Raw genomic sequence first — 15,276 nt, 5'->3', positions numbered from 1 at the left:
AGGTTTTGTAGGCCTGCAAGGCTCTCCGGAAGGGACTCTAGTTTCCAGCAGTTTGACAGGTCGAGTGTTTGAAGGTTTTGTAGGCCTCCAAGGCTCTCCGGAAGGGACTCTAGTTTCCTATAGTTTGTCAGGTCGAGTGTTTGAAGGTTTTGTAGGCTTCCAAGGCTCTCCGGAAGGGACTTTAGTTTCTGACACCATAAGAGGTCGAGTGTTTGAAGGTTTTTGAGACTTCCAAGGCTCTCTGTAATGGACTCTAGTTTCCAGCAGTCGGAGAGGTCGAGTGTTTGAAGGTTTTTTAGGCTTCCAAGGCTCTCTGGAAGGGACTCTAGTTTCCAGCAGCGTGAGAGGTTGAGTGTTTTAAGGTTTTTGAGGCTTCCAAGGCTCTCTGGAAGGGACTCTAGATTAGGACAACATTTGAGATCAGAGTGTTCGAAGGTTTTTGAGGCTTCCAAGAGTCTCTGGTATGACTTCGACACTGGTACAATAAGATAAATTAAGATGCGCTAGACTCCCAAGTTTGCCAACCGAGCTTGGTATTGCAGAAATTTTATCTGATCCATTGAGGTTCAGGTAACGTAATTTCGAGAGCTGAGTGATACTCTCGGGAAATTGCCAATCTTGCAGCTTCGAAGCAATAAGAACCTCCAGTTGCTTCAGTTTTCCTAGAGCGCTTGGAAACTCTGTGATGGAGCATCCAGATAGATCCAAGACACGCAAGCACTTTGGAAATGAAAATGTACCACCATGGAATTCACAATCTGTAAAATGCATCGCCCTTAACTTAGGTGGGAAAATAGTTGACATCTTCCTCGCCTTGATGTAATCTGAAATATTGCAATTTGTAACAGACACATAGCGGCAGTATTCTTTTCTTCTAGCATCGCTCGCTTTTTCAGCATCAAAGACAACCAACTCTTTAGTAATGACTGATCTTGCGAGATCATGCACCAGATCGTGCATGGTGAAACTTGCAAATCTCTGAAACAAAAAAGTAGCATTAATTTCTCCACAAAAGTTGTCAAGAGAATAATATTATCTATATAAATGACGTGACATGATCCTTTTAGAAAAAGATTGATATGCTCAACTCAGCAGGCCGTAAGTGGCGAAAGTGGCTGTGGTGCAAATCCGGACGTGTTTAGAGAACTGGGAAACTGAAATTCAAATTCTCTCCGAGGGAATGGCATAACTTTAAGGACGTATGTGGTTAGATCAATTTTTGCCGTCATCTGATTAAAGCGTTACCTTTTTTTTAGGGGAATTACAGCGTTACCTGATACCCTTAGACCTGTTTGGTTAGCTCGGCCCGGTAACGCATACCGCGCAAACGGATTACAACCCGACTCAACTCCGATTCCGCCCCACCCCAGCCGTAAACAGGTTGCGTTACCGGAGCAAACGGAGAACTCGAGAAAACCCTCTCTGTCCTCGACCATCTCCGTACCCGATCTTCTCTGTATAGTCGCAGCGCCGGCGGTGGCGGTGGAGCCCAATCTCCCCATCGGCTTCCTCCATGAACAACACGCCATGGGAGCAGCAGCAACAGCGCCGTGCGAGCAGTAGCGGTGGCCGCCGATCCCCTGCTCAAGGTATAGTGGTGGAATCGAACCGTGTCAACAGTAGTCACTACCACGCTCGATCCCCCGTCTCTCTGTTTAGGGTTACCGGATGCCAGCCGCCACGTGTCCCCCATTTATCCCCCACCGCCAGTCGCCGTCCCCAGTCACGACTCTGCGCTGCCCGCGGCCACGGTATGGGCTTCTCCGCCATCCCTGCCCGTGCTTCTACAGCCGTCTGCATTGGGTATTTTTATTTTTATTTTTTTGAAAGAAACCGCCGCCGCCCCAACTTAAATAAGAAGAGCATTGCATTGGGTATTTCTGTATAGACAAACAGTATTCAACAATCCAAGCTGATTTATCCACACTGAAGTATCTTCCTTTGGGTATTTCTGTATAGACAAATGGTTTTAGTTATCTTCATAACAGCAGCACCAAAATTTGATTGTACTTGCCTGGTTGTACGGTGCGGTTCAATTTGCAATAGTCTGGCATGGCATCATTGTGAAACGTGAAAGGCCTGAGTCAGTTCTTTTTAGGATTCTGATTTTGTTGACTCGAGTGTAAAGTTTAGGAAGTGTGACTGTTAATTAGGTAGTCTTAATTGTGACTTTCACGGTAACCAGAGTGCTAATTCTGCACCTGTATGCCTTATTTGACTCTTGTTTATTGGCAGATGAGCAAGATAGGCAAAGTTAATGGAAAAGGAGATTTCTATGCAAGACAATGGTGTCGCAGATGCGAGAAATATGCAAGCCTGATGGGGAGTTGATTTGCAAGACCCTAGAATTGGCTAAGTTCCGGCATTCTATTTATTTGAAGCGTGGTTCAGTTTTGTTAAGAGATATCTTTGTACATGATGCATGTAAAATGCTTTGTAAATTATGTTGTTTTAACTCTGAAACTTTCTGCGAAGGTTAAAACAGCACCAACTTGACAAACTATCGTTATGGTTTTGATGCGTAGGTAAGACTGGTTCTTGCTAAGCCCGTAGCAGCCACGTAAAACTTGCAACAACAAAGTAGAGGACGTCTAACTTGTTTTTGCAGGGCATGTTGTGATGTGATATGGTCAAAACGTGATGAGATATAAGTTGTTGTATGAGATGATCATGTTTTGTTGAAGTTATCGGCAACTGGCAAAAGCCTTATGGATGTCTCTCTATTGCATAAGATGCAAGCGCCAAATAATTGCTTTACTTTATCGCTATGCAATAGTAATAGTTGCAAGAGCAATTGTTGGCGAGACGACCATGTGACGACACATTGATATAGATCAAGATGATGGAGATCATGGTGTCATGCCGGGTGACGATGGAAATCATGACGATGCTTTGGAGATGGAGATCAAAGGCGCAAGATGATCATGGCCATATCATGTCACATATTTTGATTGCATGTGATGTTTATCTTTTATACATCTTATTTTGCTTGATTCGACGGTAGCTTTATAAGATGATCTCTCACTAAATTTCAAGATAAAAAGTGTTCTCCCTAAGTATGCACCGTTGCCAAAGTTCGTCGTGCCCAGACACCACGTGATGATCGGGTGTGATAAGCTCTACGTCCATCTACAACGGGTGCAAGCCAGTTTTGCACATGCAGAATACTCAGGTTAAACTTGACGAGCCTAGCATATGCAGATATGGCCTCGGAATACTGAGACCGAAAGGTCGAGCGTGAATTATATAGTAGATATGATCAACATAGTGATGTTCACCATTGAAAGCTACTCCATTTCACGTGATGATCGGTTATGGTTTAGTTGATTTGGATCACGTGATCACTTAGAGGATTAGAGGGATGTCTATCTAAGTGGAAGTTCTTAAATAATATGATTAATTGAACTTAAATTTATCATGAACTTAGTCCTGGTAGTATTTTGCAAATTATGTTGTAGATCAATAGCTCGCGTTGTTGCTTCCCTGTGTTTATTTTGATATGTTCCTGGAGAAAATTGTGTTGAAAGATGTTAGTAGCAATGATGCGGATTGGATCCGTGATCTGAGGTTTATCCTCATTGCTGCACAGAAGAATTGTGTCCTTGATGCACCGCTAGGTGACAGACCTATTGCAGGAGCAGATGCAGATGTTATGAACGTTTGGCTAGCTCAATATGATGACTACTTGATAGTTTAGTGCACCATGCTTAATGGCTTAGAATCGGGACTTCAAAGACGTTTTGAACGTCATGGACCATATGAGATGTTCCAGGAGTTGAAGTTAATATTTCAAGCAAATACCCGAGTTGAGAAATATGAAGTCTCCAACAAGTTCTTTAGCTAAAAGATGGAGGAGAATCGCTCAACTAGTGAGCATGTGCTCAGATTGTCTGGGTACTACAATCGCTTGAATCAAGCGGGAGTTAATCTTCCAGATAAGATAGTGATTGACAGAATTCTCTAGTCACCATCACCAAGTTAGTAAAACTTCGTGATGAACTATAATATGCAAGGGATAACGGAAACAACTCCCAAGCTCTTCGTGATGCTGAAATCAACGAAGGTAGAAATCAAGAAAAACATCAAGTGTTGATGGTTGACAAGACCACTAGTTTCAAGAAAAGGGCGAAGGGAAGAAGGGGAACTTCAAGAAGAACGGCAAGCAAGTTGCTGCTCAAGCGAAGAAGCCCAAGTCTGATCCTAAGCCTGAGACTAAGTGCTTTTACTGCAAAGGGACTGGTCACTGGAAGTGGAACTACCCCAAGTATTTGGCGGATAAGAAGGATGGCAAGGTAAACAAAGGTATATTGGATATACGTGTTATTGATGTGTACTTTACTAGTGTTTATAGCAACCCCTCGGCATTTGATACTAGTTCAGTTGCTAAGAGTAGTAACTCGAAACAGGAGTTGCAGAATAAACAGAGACTAGTTAAGGGTGAAGTGACGATGTGTGTTGGAAGTGGTTGCAAGATTGATATGATCATCATCGCACACTCCCTATAATTTCGGGATTAGTGTTGAACCTAAATAAGTGTTATTTGGTGTTTGCATTGAGCATGAATATGATTTGATCATGTTTATTGTAATACGGTTATTCATTTAAGTAAGAGAATAAATTGTTGTTCTGATTACATGAATAAAACCTTATATGGTTACACACCCAATGAAAATAGTTCATTGGATCTCGATCATAGTGATACACATAATCATAATATTGAACCAAAAGATGCAAAGTTAATAATGATAGTGCAACTTATTTGGCACTGCCGTTTAGGTCATATTGGTGTAAAGCGCATGAAGAAACTCCATGCTGATGGGCTTTTAGAATCACTTGATTATGAATCGGTTGATGCTTGCGAACTATGCCTCATGGGCAAGATGACTAAGACTCTGTTCTTCGGAACAATGGAGCGAGCAACAGATTTGTTGGAAATCATACATACTGATGTATGTGGTCCGATGAATATTGAGGCTCGCGACAAGTATCATTATTTTCTGATCTTCACAGATGATTTGAGCAGATATGGGTATATCTACTTAATGAAACACAAGTCTGAAACAGTTGAAAAATTCAAAGAATTTCAGAGTGAAGTGGAGAATCATCGTAACAAAAATGAAAGTTTCTACGATATGATCGCAGAAGTAAAATATTTGAGTTAAGAGTTTGGTCTTCAATTAAAACAATGTGGAATAGTTTCACAAACTCATGCCACCTGGAACACCACAGCATAATGGTGTGTCCGAATGTCATAACCGTACTTTATTAGATATGGTGCGATCTATGATGTCTCTTACTGATCTACCACTATTGTTTTGGGGTTATGCATTAGAGACAGCTGCATTCACGTTAAATAGGGCACCATCTAAGTCCGTTGAGACGACACAATCTGAACTGTGGTTTGGCAAGAAACCAAAGTTGTCGTTTCTTAAAGTTGGGGGTTGTGATGCTTATATGAAAAAGTTTTATCATAATAAGCTCAAACCCAAATCGGAGAAATATGTCTTCATAGGATACCCAAAGGAGACTGTTGGGTACACCTTCTATCACAAATCCGAAGGCAAGACTTTTGTTGCTAAATTTGGAGTTTTTCTAGAGAAGGAGTTTCTCTCGAAAGAAGTGAGTGGGAGGAAAATAGAACTTGATGAGGTAACTGTACCTGCTCCCTTATTGGAAAGTAGTTCATCACAGAAATCTGTTTCTGTGACTACTACACCAATTAGTAAGGAAGCTAATGATGATGATCATGTAACTTCAGATCAAGTTACTACCAAATCTCGTAGGTAAACCAGAGTGAGATCCGCACCAGAGTGGTACGGTAATCCTGTTCTGGAAGTCATGTTACTAGACCATGACGAACTTGCGAACTATGAGGAAGCGATGATGAGCCCGGATTCCGTGAAATGGTTTGAGGCCATGAAATCTGAGATATGATCCATGTATGAGAACAAAGTATGGACTTTGATGGATTTGCCCGATGATCGGCAAGCCATAGAAAATAAATGAATCTTCAAGAGGAAGACGGACGCTGATAGTAGTGTTACTATCTACAAAGCTAGAATTGTCGCAAAAGATTTTCGACAAGTTCAAGGTGTTGACTACAACGAGATTTTCTCACTCGTATCTATGCTTAAGTCTGTCCGAATCATGTTAGCAATTGCCGCATTTTATGAAATCTGGCAAATGGATAAACAAAACTGCATTTCTTAATGGATTTACTAAAGAAGAGTTGTATACGATGCAACTAGAAGGTTTTGTCGATCCTAAAGGTGTTAACTAAATACGCAAGCTCCAGCGATCCATCTATGGACTGGTGCAAAAATCTCGGAGTTGGAATATACGCTTTGATAAGTTGATCAAAGCATATAGTTTTATACAGACTTGCGGTGAAGCCTGTATTTACAAGAAAGTGAGTGGGAGCACTACAGCATTTCTGATAAGTATATGTGTATGACATATTGTTGATCGGAAATAATGTAGAATTATTCTGCAAAGCATAAAGGAGTGTTTGAAAGGAGTTTTTCAAAGAAAGACCTCGGTAAAGCTGCTTACATATTGAGTATCAAGATCTATAGAGATAGATCAAGACGCTTGATAAGTTTTTCAATGAGTACATACCTTGACAAGATTTTGAAGTAGTTCAAAATGGAACAGTCAAAGAAAAAGTTTCTTGCCTGTGTTACAAGGTGTGAAGTTGAGTAAGACTCAAAGCCCGACCACGGCAGAGGATAGAAAGAGAATGAAAGTCATTCCCTATGCCTCAGTCATAGGTTCTATAAAGTATGCCATGCTGTGTACCAGATCTATTGTATACCATATATTGTGTGAAGAGAGGGAGTACAATAGTGATCTAGGAGTAGATCAATGGACAGCGGTCAAAATTATCCTTACTGGAATAAGGATATGTTTCTCAATTACGGAGGTGACAAAAGGTTCGTCGTAAATGGTTACGTCGATGCAAGTTTTGACACTGATCCAGATGACTCTAAGTCTCAATCTGGATACATATTGAAAGTGGGAGCAATTAGCTAGAGTAGCTCCATGCAGAGCATTATTGACATAGAAATTTGCAAAATACATGCGGATCTAAATGTGGCAGACCCGTTGACTAAACTTCTCTCACAAGCAAAACATGATCACTTTTTGGGTCTTAATCACATAGTGATGTGAACTAGATTATTGAATCTAGTAAACCCTTTGGGTGTTAGTCACATGGAGATGTGAACCAATCACATAAAGATGTGAACTATTGATGTTAAATCACATGGCGATGTGATCTAGATTATTGACTCTAGTGCAAGTGGGAGACTGAAGGAAATATGCCCTAGAGGCAATAATAAAAGCATTATTATTATATTTCCTTGTTCATGATAATTGTCTTTATTCATGCTATAATTGTGTTATCCGGAAATCGTAATACATGTGTGAATAACAGACACCAACATGTCCCTAGTAAGCCTCTAGTTGACTAGCTCGTTGATCAACAGATAGTCATGGTTTCCTAAACTATGGACATTGGATGTCATTGATAACGAGATCACATCATTAGGAGAATGATGTGATGGACAAGACCCAATCCTAAACATAGCATAAAGATCGTGTAGTTCGTTTGCTAGAGTTTTCCAATGTCAAGTATCCTTTCCTTAGACCATGAGGTCATGTAACTCCCGGATACCGTAGGAGTGCTTTGGGTATACCAAACGTCACAACGTAACTGGGTGACTATAAAGGTAGACTACGGGTATCTCCGAAAGTGTCTGATGGGTTGACACGGATCAAGACTGGGATTTGTCACTCCGTATGATGGAGAGGTATCACCGGGCCCACTCGGTAATGCATCATCATAATGAGCTCAAAGTGACCAAGTGTCTGGTCACGGGATCATGCATTACGGTACGAGTAAAGTGACTTGCCGGTAACGAGATTGAACGAGGTATTGGGATACCGACGATCGAATCTCGGGCAAGTAACATATCGATTGACAAAGGGAATTGCATATGGGGTTGATTGAATCCTCGACATCGTGGTTCATCCGATGAGATCATCGTGGAGCATGTGGGAGCCAACATTGGTATCCAGATCCCGCTGTTGGTTATTGACCGGAGAGTCGTCTCGGTCATGTCTACATGTCTCCCGAACCCGTAGGGTCTACACACTTAAGGTTCGGTAACGCTAGGGTTGTGAAGATATGTATATGCAGTAACCCGAATGTTGTTCGGAGTCCCGGATGAGATCCCGGACGTCACGAGGAGTTCCGGAATGGTCCGGAGGTAAAGAATTATATATAGGAAGTGCTATTTCGGCCATCGGGACAAGTTTCGGGGTCACCGGTATTGTACCAGGACCACCGAAAGGGTCCCGGGGGTCCACCGGGTGGGGCCACCTATCCCGGGGGGCCCCATGGGCTGAAGTGGGAAGGGACCCAGCCCAAAGTGGGCTAGGGTGCCACTCCCCTAGGGCCCATGCGGCTAGGGTTGAGGGGAAACCCTAAAGGGGGCGCCCCCTTGCTTGGGGGGCAAGCCGCCCACCCCTAGGCCGCCGCCCCCCCTAGGAGATCGCATCTCCTAGGGCCGGCGCCCCCCCTAGGCACCCCTATATATAGTGGGGGAGAGGAGGGACTTCATACCACAGCCTTTGGTGCCTCCCTCTCTCCCCGTTACGTCTCTCTCTCGTAGTATAGGCGAAGCCCTGCTACTGTGACGCCCTGCATCCACCACCACGCTGTCGTGCTGCTGGATCATCATCAACCTCTCCTTCCCCTTGCTGGATCAAGAAGGAGGAGACGTCTCCCGTCCCGTACGTGTGTTGAACGCGGAGGTGCCGTCCGTTCGGCGCTTTGTCATCGGTGATTTGGATCACGTCGTGTTCGACTACCTCATCCCCGTTCTTTGAACGCTTCCGCTCGTGATCTACAAAGGTATGTAGATGCATCCGATGACTCGTTGCTAGATGAACTCATAGATGGATCTTGGTGAAACCGTAGGAAATTTTTTGTTTTCTGCTACGTTCCCCAACAGTGGCATCATGAGCTAGGTCTATGCGTAGTTCTTCTTGCGTGAGTAGAACACAATTTGTTGTGGGCGTAGATTTGTCAACTTTCTTGCCGCTACTAGTCTTATCTTGCTTTAGCGGTATTGTGGGATGAAGCGGCCCGGACCAACCTTACACGTACGCTTACGTAAGATCGGTTCCACCGACTAACATGCACTAGTTGCATAAGGTGGCTGGCGGGTGTCTGTCTCTCCCACTTTAGTTGGAGCGGATTCGATGAACAGGGTCCTTATGAAGGGTAAATAGAAGTTGACAAATCACGTTGTGGCTTTCACGTAGGTAAGAAGACGTTCTTGCTAGAACCCTAAATCAGCCACGTAAAACTTGCAACAACAATTAGAGGACGTCTAACTTGTTTTTGCAGCAAGTGGTTTGTGATATGATATGGACAAAGTTGTGATGAATGATGAATGATCTATATGTGATGTATGAGATTTTCATGCTATTGTAATAGGAATCACGACTTGCATGTCGATGAGTATGACAACCGGCAGGAGCCATAGGAGTTGTCTTTATTTTTTGTATGACCTGCGTGTCATTAAGAAACGCCATGTAAATTACTTTACTTTATTGCTAAACGTGTTAGCCATAGTAGTAGAAGTAATAGTTGGCGAGCAACTTCATGGAGACACGATGATGGAGATCATGATGATGAAGATCATGGTGTCAAGCCGGTGACAAGATGATCATGGAGCCCCAAGATGGAGATCAGAGGAGCTATGTGATATTGGCCATATCATGTCACGTTTATTATTTGATTGCATGTGATGTTTATCATGTTTTGCATCTTGTTTACTTAGAACGACGGTAGTAAATAAGATGATCCCTCATATTAATTTCAAGAAGTGTTCCCCCTAACTGTGCACCGTTGCGACAGTTCGCTGTTTCAAAACACCACGTGATGATCGGGTGTTTTATTCAGACGTTCACATACAACGGGTGTAAGACAGATTTACACATGCAAACACTTAGGTTGACTTGACGAGCCTAGCATGTACAGACATGGCCTCGGAACACAGAAGACCGAAAGGTCGAGCATGTGTCGTATAGAAGATATGATCAACATGAAGATGTTCACCGATGTTGACTAGACCGTCTCACGTGATGATCGGACACGGCCTAGTCAACTCGGATCATGTTATACTTAGATGACTGGAGGGATGTCTATCTAAGTGGGAGTTCATTGTATAATTTGATTAGATGAACTTAATTATCATGAACTTAGTCTAAAATATTTTACAATATGTCTTGTAGATCAAATGGCCCACGTAGTCCTCAACTTCAACGCGTTCCTAGAGAAAACCAAGCTGAAAGACGATGGCAGCAACTATACGGATTGGGTCCGGAACCTGAGGATCATCCTCATAGCTGCCAAGAAAGATTATGTCCTACAAGCACCGCTAGGTGAAGCTCCCGTCCCACAGAACCAAGACGTTATGAACGCTTGGCAGACACGTGTTGACGACTACTCCCTCGTTCAGTGCGGCATGCTTTACAGCTTAGAGCCGGGGCTCCAAAAGCGTTTTGAGAGACATGGAGCATATGAGATGTTCGAAGAGCTGAAAATGGTTTTTCAAGCTCATGCCCGGATCGAGAGATATGAAGTCTCCGATAAGTTCTTCAGCTGTAAGATGGAGGAAAATAGTTCTGTCAGTGAGCACATACTCACTATGTCTGGGTTACATAACCGCTTGTCTCAGCTGGGAGTTAATCTCCCGGATGATGCGGTCATTGACAGAATCCTCCAGTCGCTTCCACCAAGCTACAAGAGCTTTGTGATGAACTTCAATATGCAGGGGATGCAAAAGACCATCCCTGAGGTATTTGCAATGCTGAAATCAGCAAAGGTAGAAGTCAAGAAGGAACATCAAGTGTTGATGGTCAATAAAACCACTAAGTTCAAGAAGGGCAAGGGTAAGAAAGCCTTCAAGAAGGACGGCAAGGAAGTTGTCGCGCCCGGCAAGCAAGCTGCCGGGAAGAAGCCAAAGAATGGACCCAAGCCCGAGACTGAGTGCTTTTATTGCAAGGGAAGCGGTCACTGGAAGCGGAACTGCCCTAAATACTTAGCAGACAAGAAGCAGGCAAGACAAAAGGTATATGTGATATACATGTAATTGATGTGTACCTTACTAGTGTCCGTAGTAGCTCCTGGGTATTTGATACCGGTGCAGTTGCTCACATTTGTAACTCAAAGCAGGGGCTGCGGAATAAGCGGAAACTGGCAAAGGATGAGGTGACGATGCGCCTCGGGAATGGTTCCAAGGTCAATGTGATCGCCGTCGGCACGCTACCTCTACATTTACCTTCGGGATTAGTTTTAAACCTCAATAATTGTTATTTAGTGCCAGCTTTGAGCATGAACATTGTATCGGGATCTCGTTTAATTCGAGATGGCTACTCATTTAAATCCGAGAATAATGGTTGTTCTATTTATATGAGAGATATGTTTTATGGTCATGCTCCTATGGTGAATGGTTTATTCTTTATGAATCTCGAACGTAATGCTACACATGTTCATAATGTGAGTACCAAAAGATGTAAAGATGATAATGATAGTCCCACATACTTGTGGCACTGCCGCCTTGGTCACATAGGTGTCAAACGCATGAAGAAGCTCCACGAAGATGGACTTTTAGAGTCTCTTGATTATGAATCATTTGACACGTGCGAACCATGCCTTATGGGTAAAATGACCAAGACTCCGTTCTCAGGAACAATGGAGCGAGCAACCAACTTATTGGAAATCATACATACTGATGTGTGCGATCCAATGAGTGTTGAGGCTCGCGGTGGCTATCGTTATGTTCTCACCCTCACTGATGACTTGAGTAGATATGGGTATATCTACTTAATGAAACACAAGTCTGAAACCTTTGAAAAGTTCAAGGAATTTCAGAGTGAGGTTGAGAATCAACGTTACAGGAAAATCAAGTTTCTACGATCAGATCGTGGAGGAGAATACTTGAGTCATGAATTTGGCACACACTTAAGAAAATGTGGAATAGTTTCACAACTCACACCGCCTGGAACACCTCAGCGTAATGGTGTGTCCGAACATCGTAATCGCACTCTATTAGATATGGTGCGATCTATGATGTCTCTTACCGATTTACCGCTATCTTTTTGGGGCTATGCTTTAGAGACTGCCGCATTCACTTTAAATAGGGCTCCGTCGAAATCCGTTGAGACGACACCGTATGAATTATGGTTTGGGAAGAAACCTAAGCTGTCGTTTCTAAAAGTTTGGGGATGCGATGCTTATGTCAAGAAACTTCAACCTGAAAAGCTCGAACCCAAGTCGGAAAAATGCGTCTTCATAGGATACCCAAAAGAAACTATTGGGTATACCTTCTACCTCAGATCCGAAGGCAAGATCTTTGTTGCCAAGAATGGGTCCTTTCTAGAGAAAGAGTTTCTCTCGAAAGAAGTAAGTGGGAGGAAAGTAGAACTTGATGAAGTGTTACCTCTTGAACCGGAAAATGGCGCAACTCAAGAAAATGTTCCTGAGGTGCCTGCACCGACTAGAGAGGAAGTTATTGATGATGATCAAGATACTTCTGATCAAGCTCCTACTGAAATTCAAAGGTCCACAAGGACACGTTCCGCACCAGAGTGGTACGGCAACCCTGTCTTGGAAATCATGTTGTTAGACAACGGTGAACCTTCGAACTATGAAGAAGCGATGGCGGGCCCGGATTCCGACAAATGGCTAGAAGCCATGAAATCCGAGATAGGATCCATGTATGAAAACGAAGTATGGACTTTGACTGACTTGCCCGTTGAACGGCGAGCCATAGAAAATAAATGGATCTTTAAGAAGAAGACAGACGCGGATGGTAATGTGACCATCTATAAAGCTCGGCTTGTCGCTAAGGGTTATCGACAAGTTCAAGGGGTTGACTACGATGAGACTTTCTCACCGGTAGCGAAGCTAAAGTCCGTCTGAATCATGTTAGCAATTGCCGCATTCTACGATTATGAAATATGGCAAATGGACGTCAAAACGGCATTCCTTAATGGTTTCCTTAAGGAAGAATTGTATATGATGCAGCCGGAAGGTTTTGTCGATCCTAAGAATGCTGACAAGGTGTGCAAGCTCCAACGCTCGATTTATGGGCTGGTGCCAGCATCTCGGAGTTGGAACATTCGCTTTGATGAGATGATCAAAGCGTTTGGGTTTACGCGGACTTATGGAGAAGCCTGCGTTTACAAGAAAGTGAGTGGAAGCTCTGTAGCATTTCTCATACTATATGTAGATGGCATACTTTTGATGGGAAATGATATAGAACTCTTGGACAGCATCAAGGCCTACTTGAATAAGAGTTTTTCAATGAAGGACCTTGGAGAAGCTGCTTATATATTAGGCATCAAGATCTATAGAGATAGATCAAGACGCCTCATAGGTCTTTCACAAAGCACATACCTTGATAAGATATTGAAGAAGTTCAATATGGATCAGTCTAAGAAGGGGTTCTTCCCTGTGTTACAAGGTATGAAATTGAGCTCTGCTCAATGTCCGACCACGGCAGAAGATATAGAAGAGATGAGTGTCATCCCCTATGCCTCAGCCATAGGATCTATTATGTATGCCATGCTGTGTACCAGACCTGATGTAAACCTTGCCGTAAGTTTGGTAGGAAGGTACCAAAGTAATCCCGGCAAGGAACACTGGACAGCGGTCAAGAATATCCTGAAGTACCTGAAAAGGACTAAGGAAATGTTTCTCGTTTATGGAAGTGACGAAGAGCTCGTCGTAAAGGGTTACGTCGACGCTAGCTTCGACACAGATCTGGATGACTCAAAGTCACAAACCGGATACGTGTATATTTTGAATGGTGGGGCAGTAAGCTGGTGCAGTTGCAAGCAGAGCGTCGTGGCGGGATCTACATGTGAAGCGGAGTACATGGCAGCCTCGGAGGCAGCACATGAAGCAATATGGGTGAAGGAGTTCATCACCGACCTCGGAGTCATACCCAATGCGTCGGGGCCAATCAAACTCTTCTGTGACAACACTGGAGCCATTGCACTTGCCAAGGAGCCCAGGTTTCACAAGAAGACAAGGCACATCAAGCGTCGCTTCAACTCCATTCGTGAAAATGTTCAAGATGGAGACATAGATATTTGTAAAGTACATACGGACCTGAATGTAGCAGATCCGTTGACTAAACCTCTCCCTAGGGCAAAACATGATCAACACCAGAATTCCATGGGTGTTCGATTCATCACAATGTAATTACATTATTGACTCTAGTGCAAGTGGGAGACTGTTGGAAATATGCCCTAGAGGCAATAATAAAAGCATTATTATTATATTTCCTTGTTCATGATAATTGTCTTTATTCATGCTATAATTGTGTTATCCGGAAATCGTAATACATGTGTGAATAACAGACACCAACATGTCCCTAGTAAGCCTCTAGTTGACTAGCTCGTTGATCAACAGATAGTCATGGTTTCCTAAACTATGGACATTGGATGTCATTGATAACGAGATCACATCATTAGGAGAATGATGTGATGGACAAGACCCAATCCTAAACATAGCATAAAGATCGTGTAGTTCGTTTGCTAGAGTTTTCCAATGTCAAGTATCCTTTCCTTAGACCATGAGGTCGTGTAACTCCCGGATACCGTAGGAGTGCTTTGGGTATACCAAACGTCACAACATAACTGGGTGACTATAAAGGTAGACTACGGGTATCTCCGAAAGTGTCTGTTGGGTTGACACGGATCAAGACTGGGATTTGTCACTTCGTATGACGGAGAGGTATCACCGGGCCCACTCGGTAATGCATCATCATAATGAGCTCAAAGTGACCAAGTGTCTGGTCATGGGATCATGCATTACGGTACGAGTAAAGTGACTTGCCGGTAACGAGATTGAACGAGGTATTGGGATACCGACGATCGAATCTCGGGCAAGTAACATATCGATTGACAAAGGGAATTGCATACGGGGTTGATTGAATCCTCGACATCGTGGTTCATCCGATGAGATCATCGTGGAGCATGTGGGAGCCAACATGGGTATCCAGATCCCGCTGTTGGTTATTGACCGGAGAATCGTCTCGGTCATGTCTACATGTCTCCCGAACTCGTAGGGTCTACACACTTAAGGTTCGGTAATGCTAGGGTTGTGAAGATATGTATATGCAGTAACCCGAATGTTGTTCGGAGTCCCGGATGAGATCCCGGACGTCACGAGGAGTTCCGGAATGGTCCGGA

At 43.4% G+C, this 15,276-nt stretch overlaps 1 protein-coding gene across 1 annotated transcript in view; it reads right to left on the bottom strand.

The window, feature by feature from the left end:
* Window positions 1-281: 281 nt before the first annotated feature.
* The window catches only part of LOC147966808 (putative disease resistance protein RGA3), a 29,512-nt gene continuing 14,517 nt past the window's right edge, over window positions 282-15,276 (bottom strand). Inside the window, exon 3 of the mRNA XM_087529109.1 lies at window positions 282-978. Coding sequence (XP_087385235.1) covers window positions 421-978 — 558 coding nt within the window. The 3' untranslated portion in view covers window positions 282-420. The remainder of the gene's footprint in view (window positions 979-15,276) is intronic.

The sequence above is a fragment of the Triticum urartu genome, chromosome 6A (assembly GCF_056163025.1).
Source record: "Triticum urartu cultivar PI428250 chromosome 6A, HENAU_Tu73, whole genome shotgun sequence".
NCBI lineage: Eukaryota > Viridiplantae > Streptophyta > Magnoliopsida > Poales > Poaceae > Triticum > Triticum urartu.
This window is presented reverse-complemented; position numbering and strand designations above follow the sequence as displayed.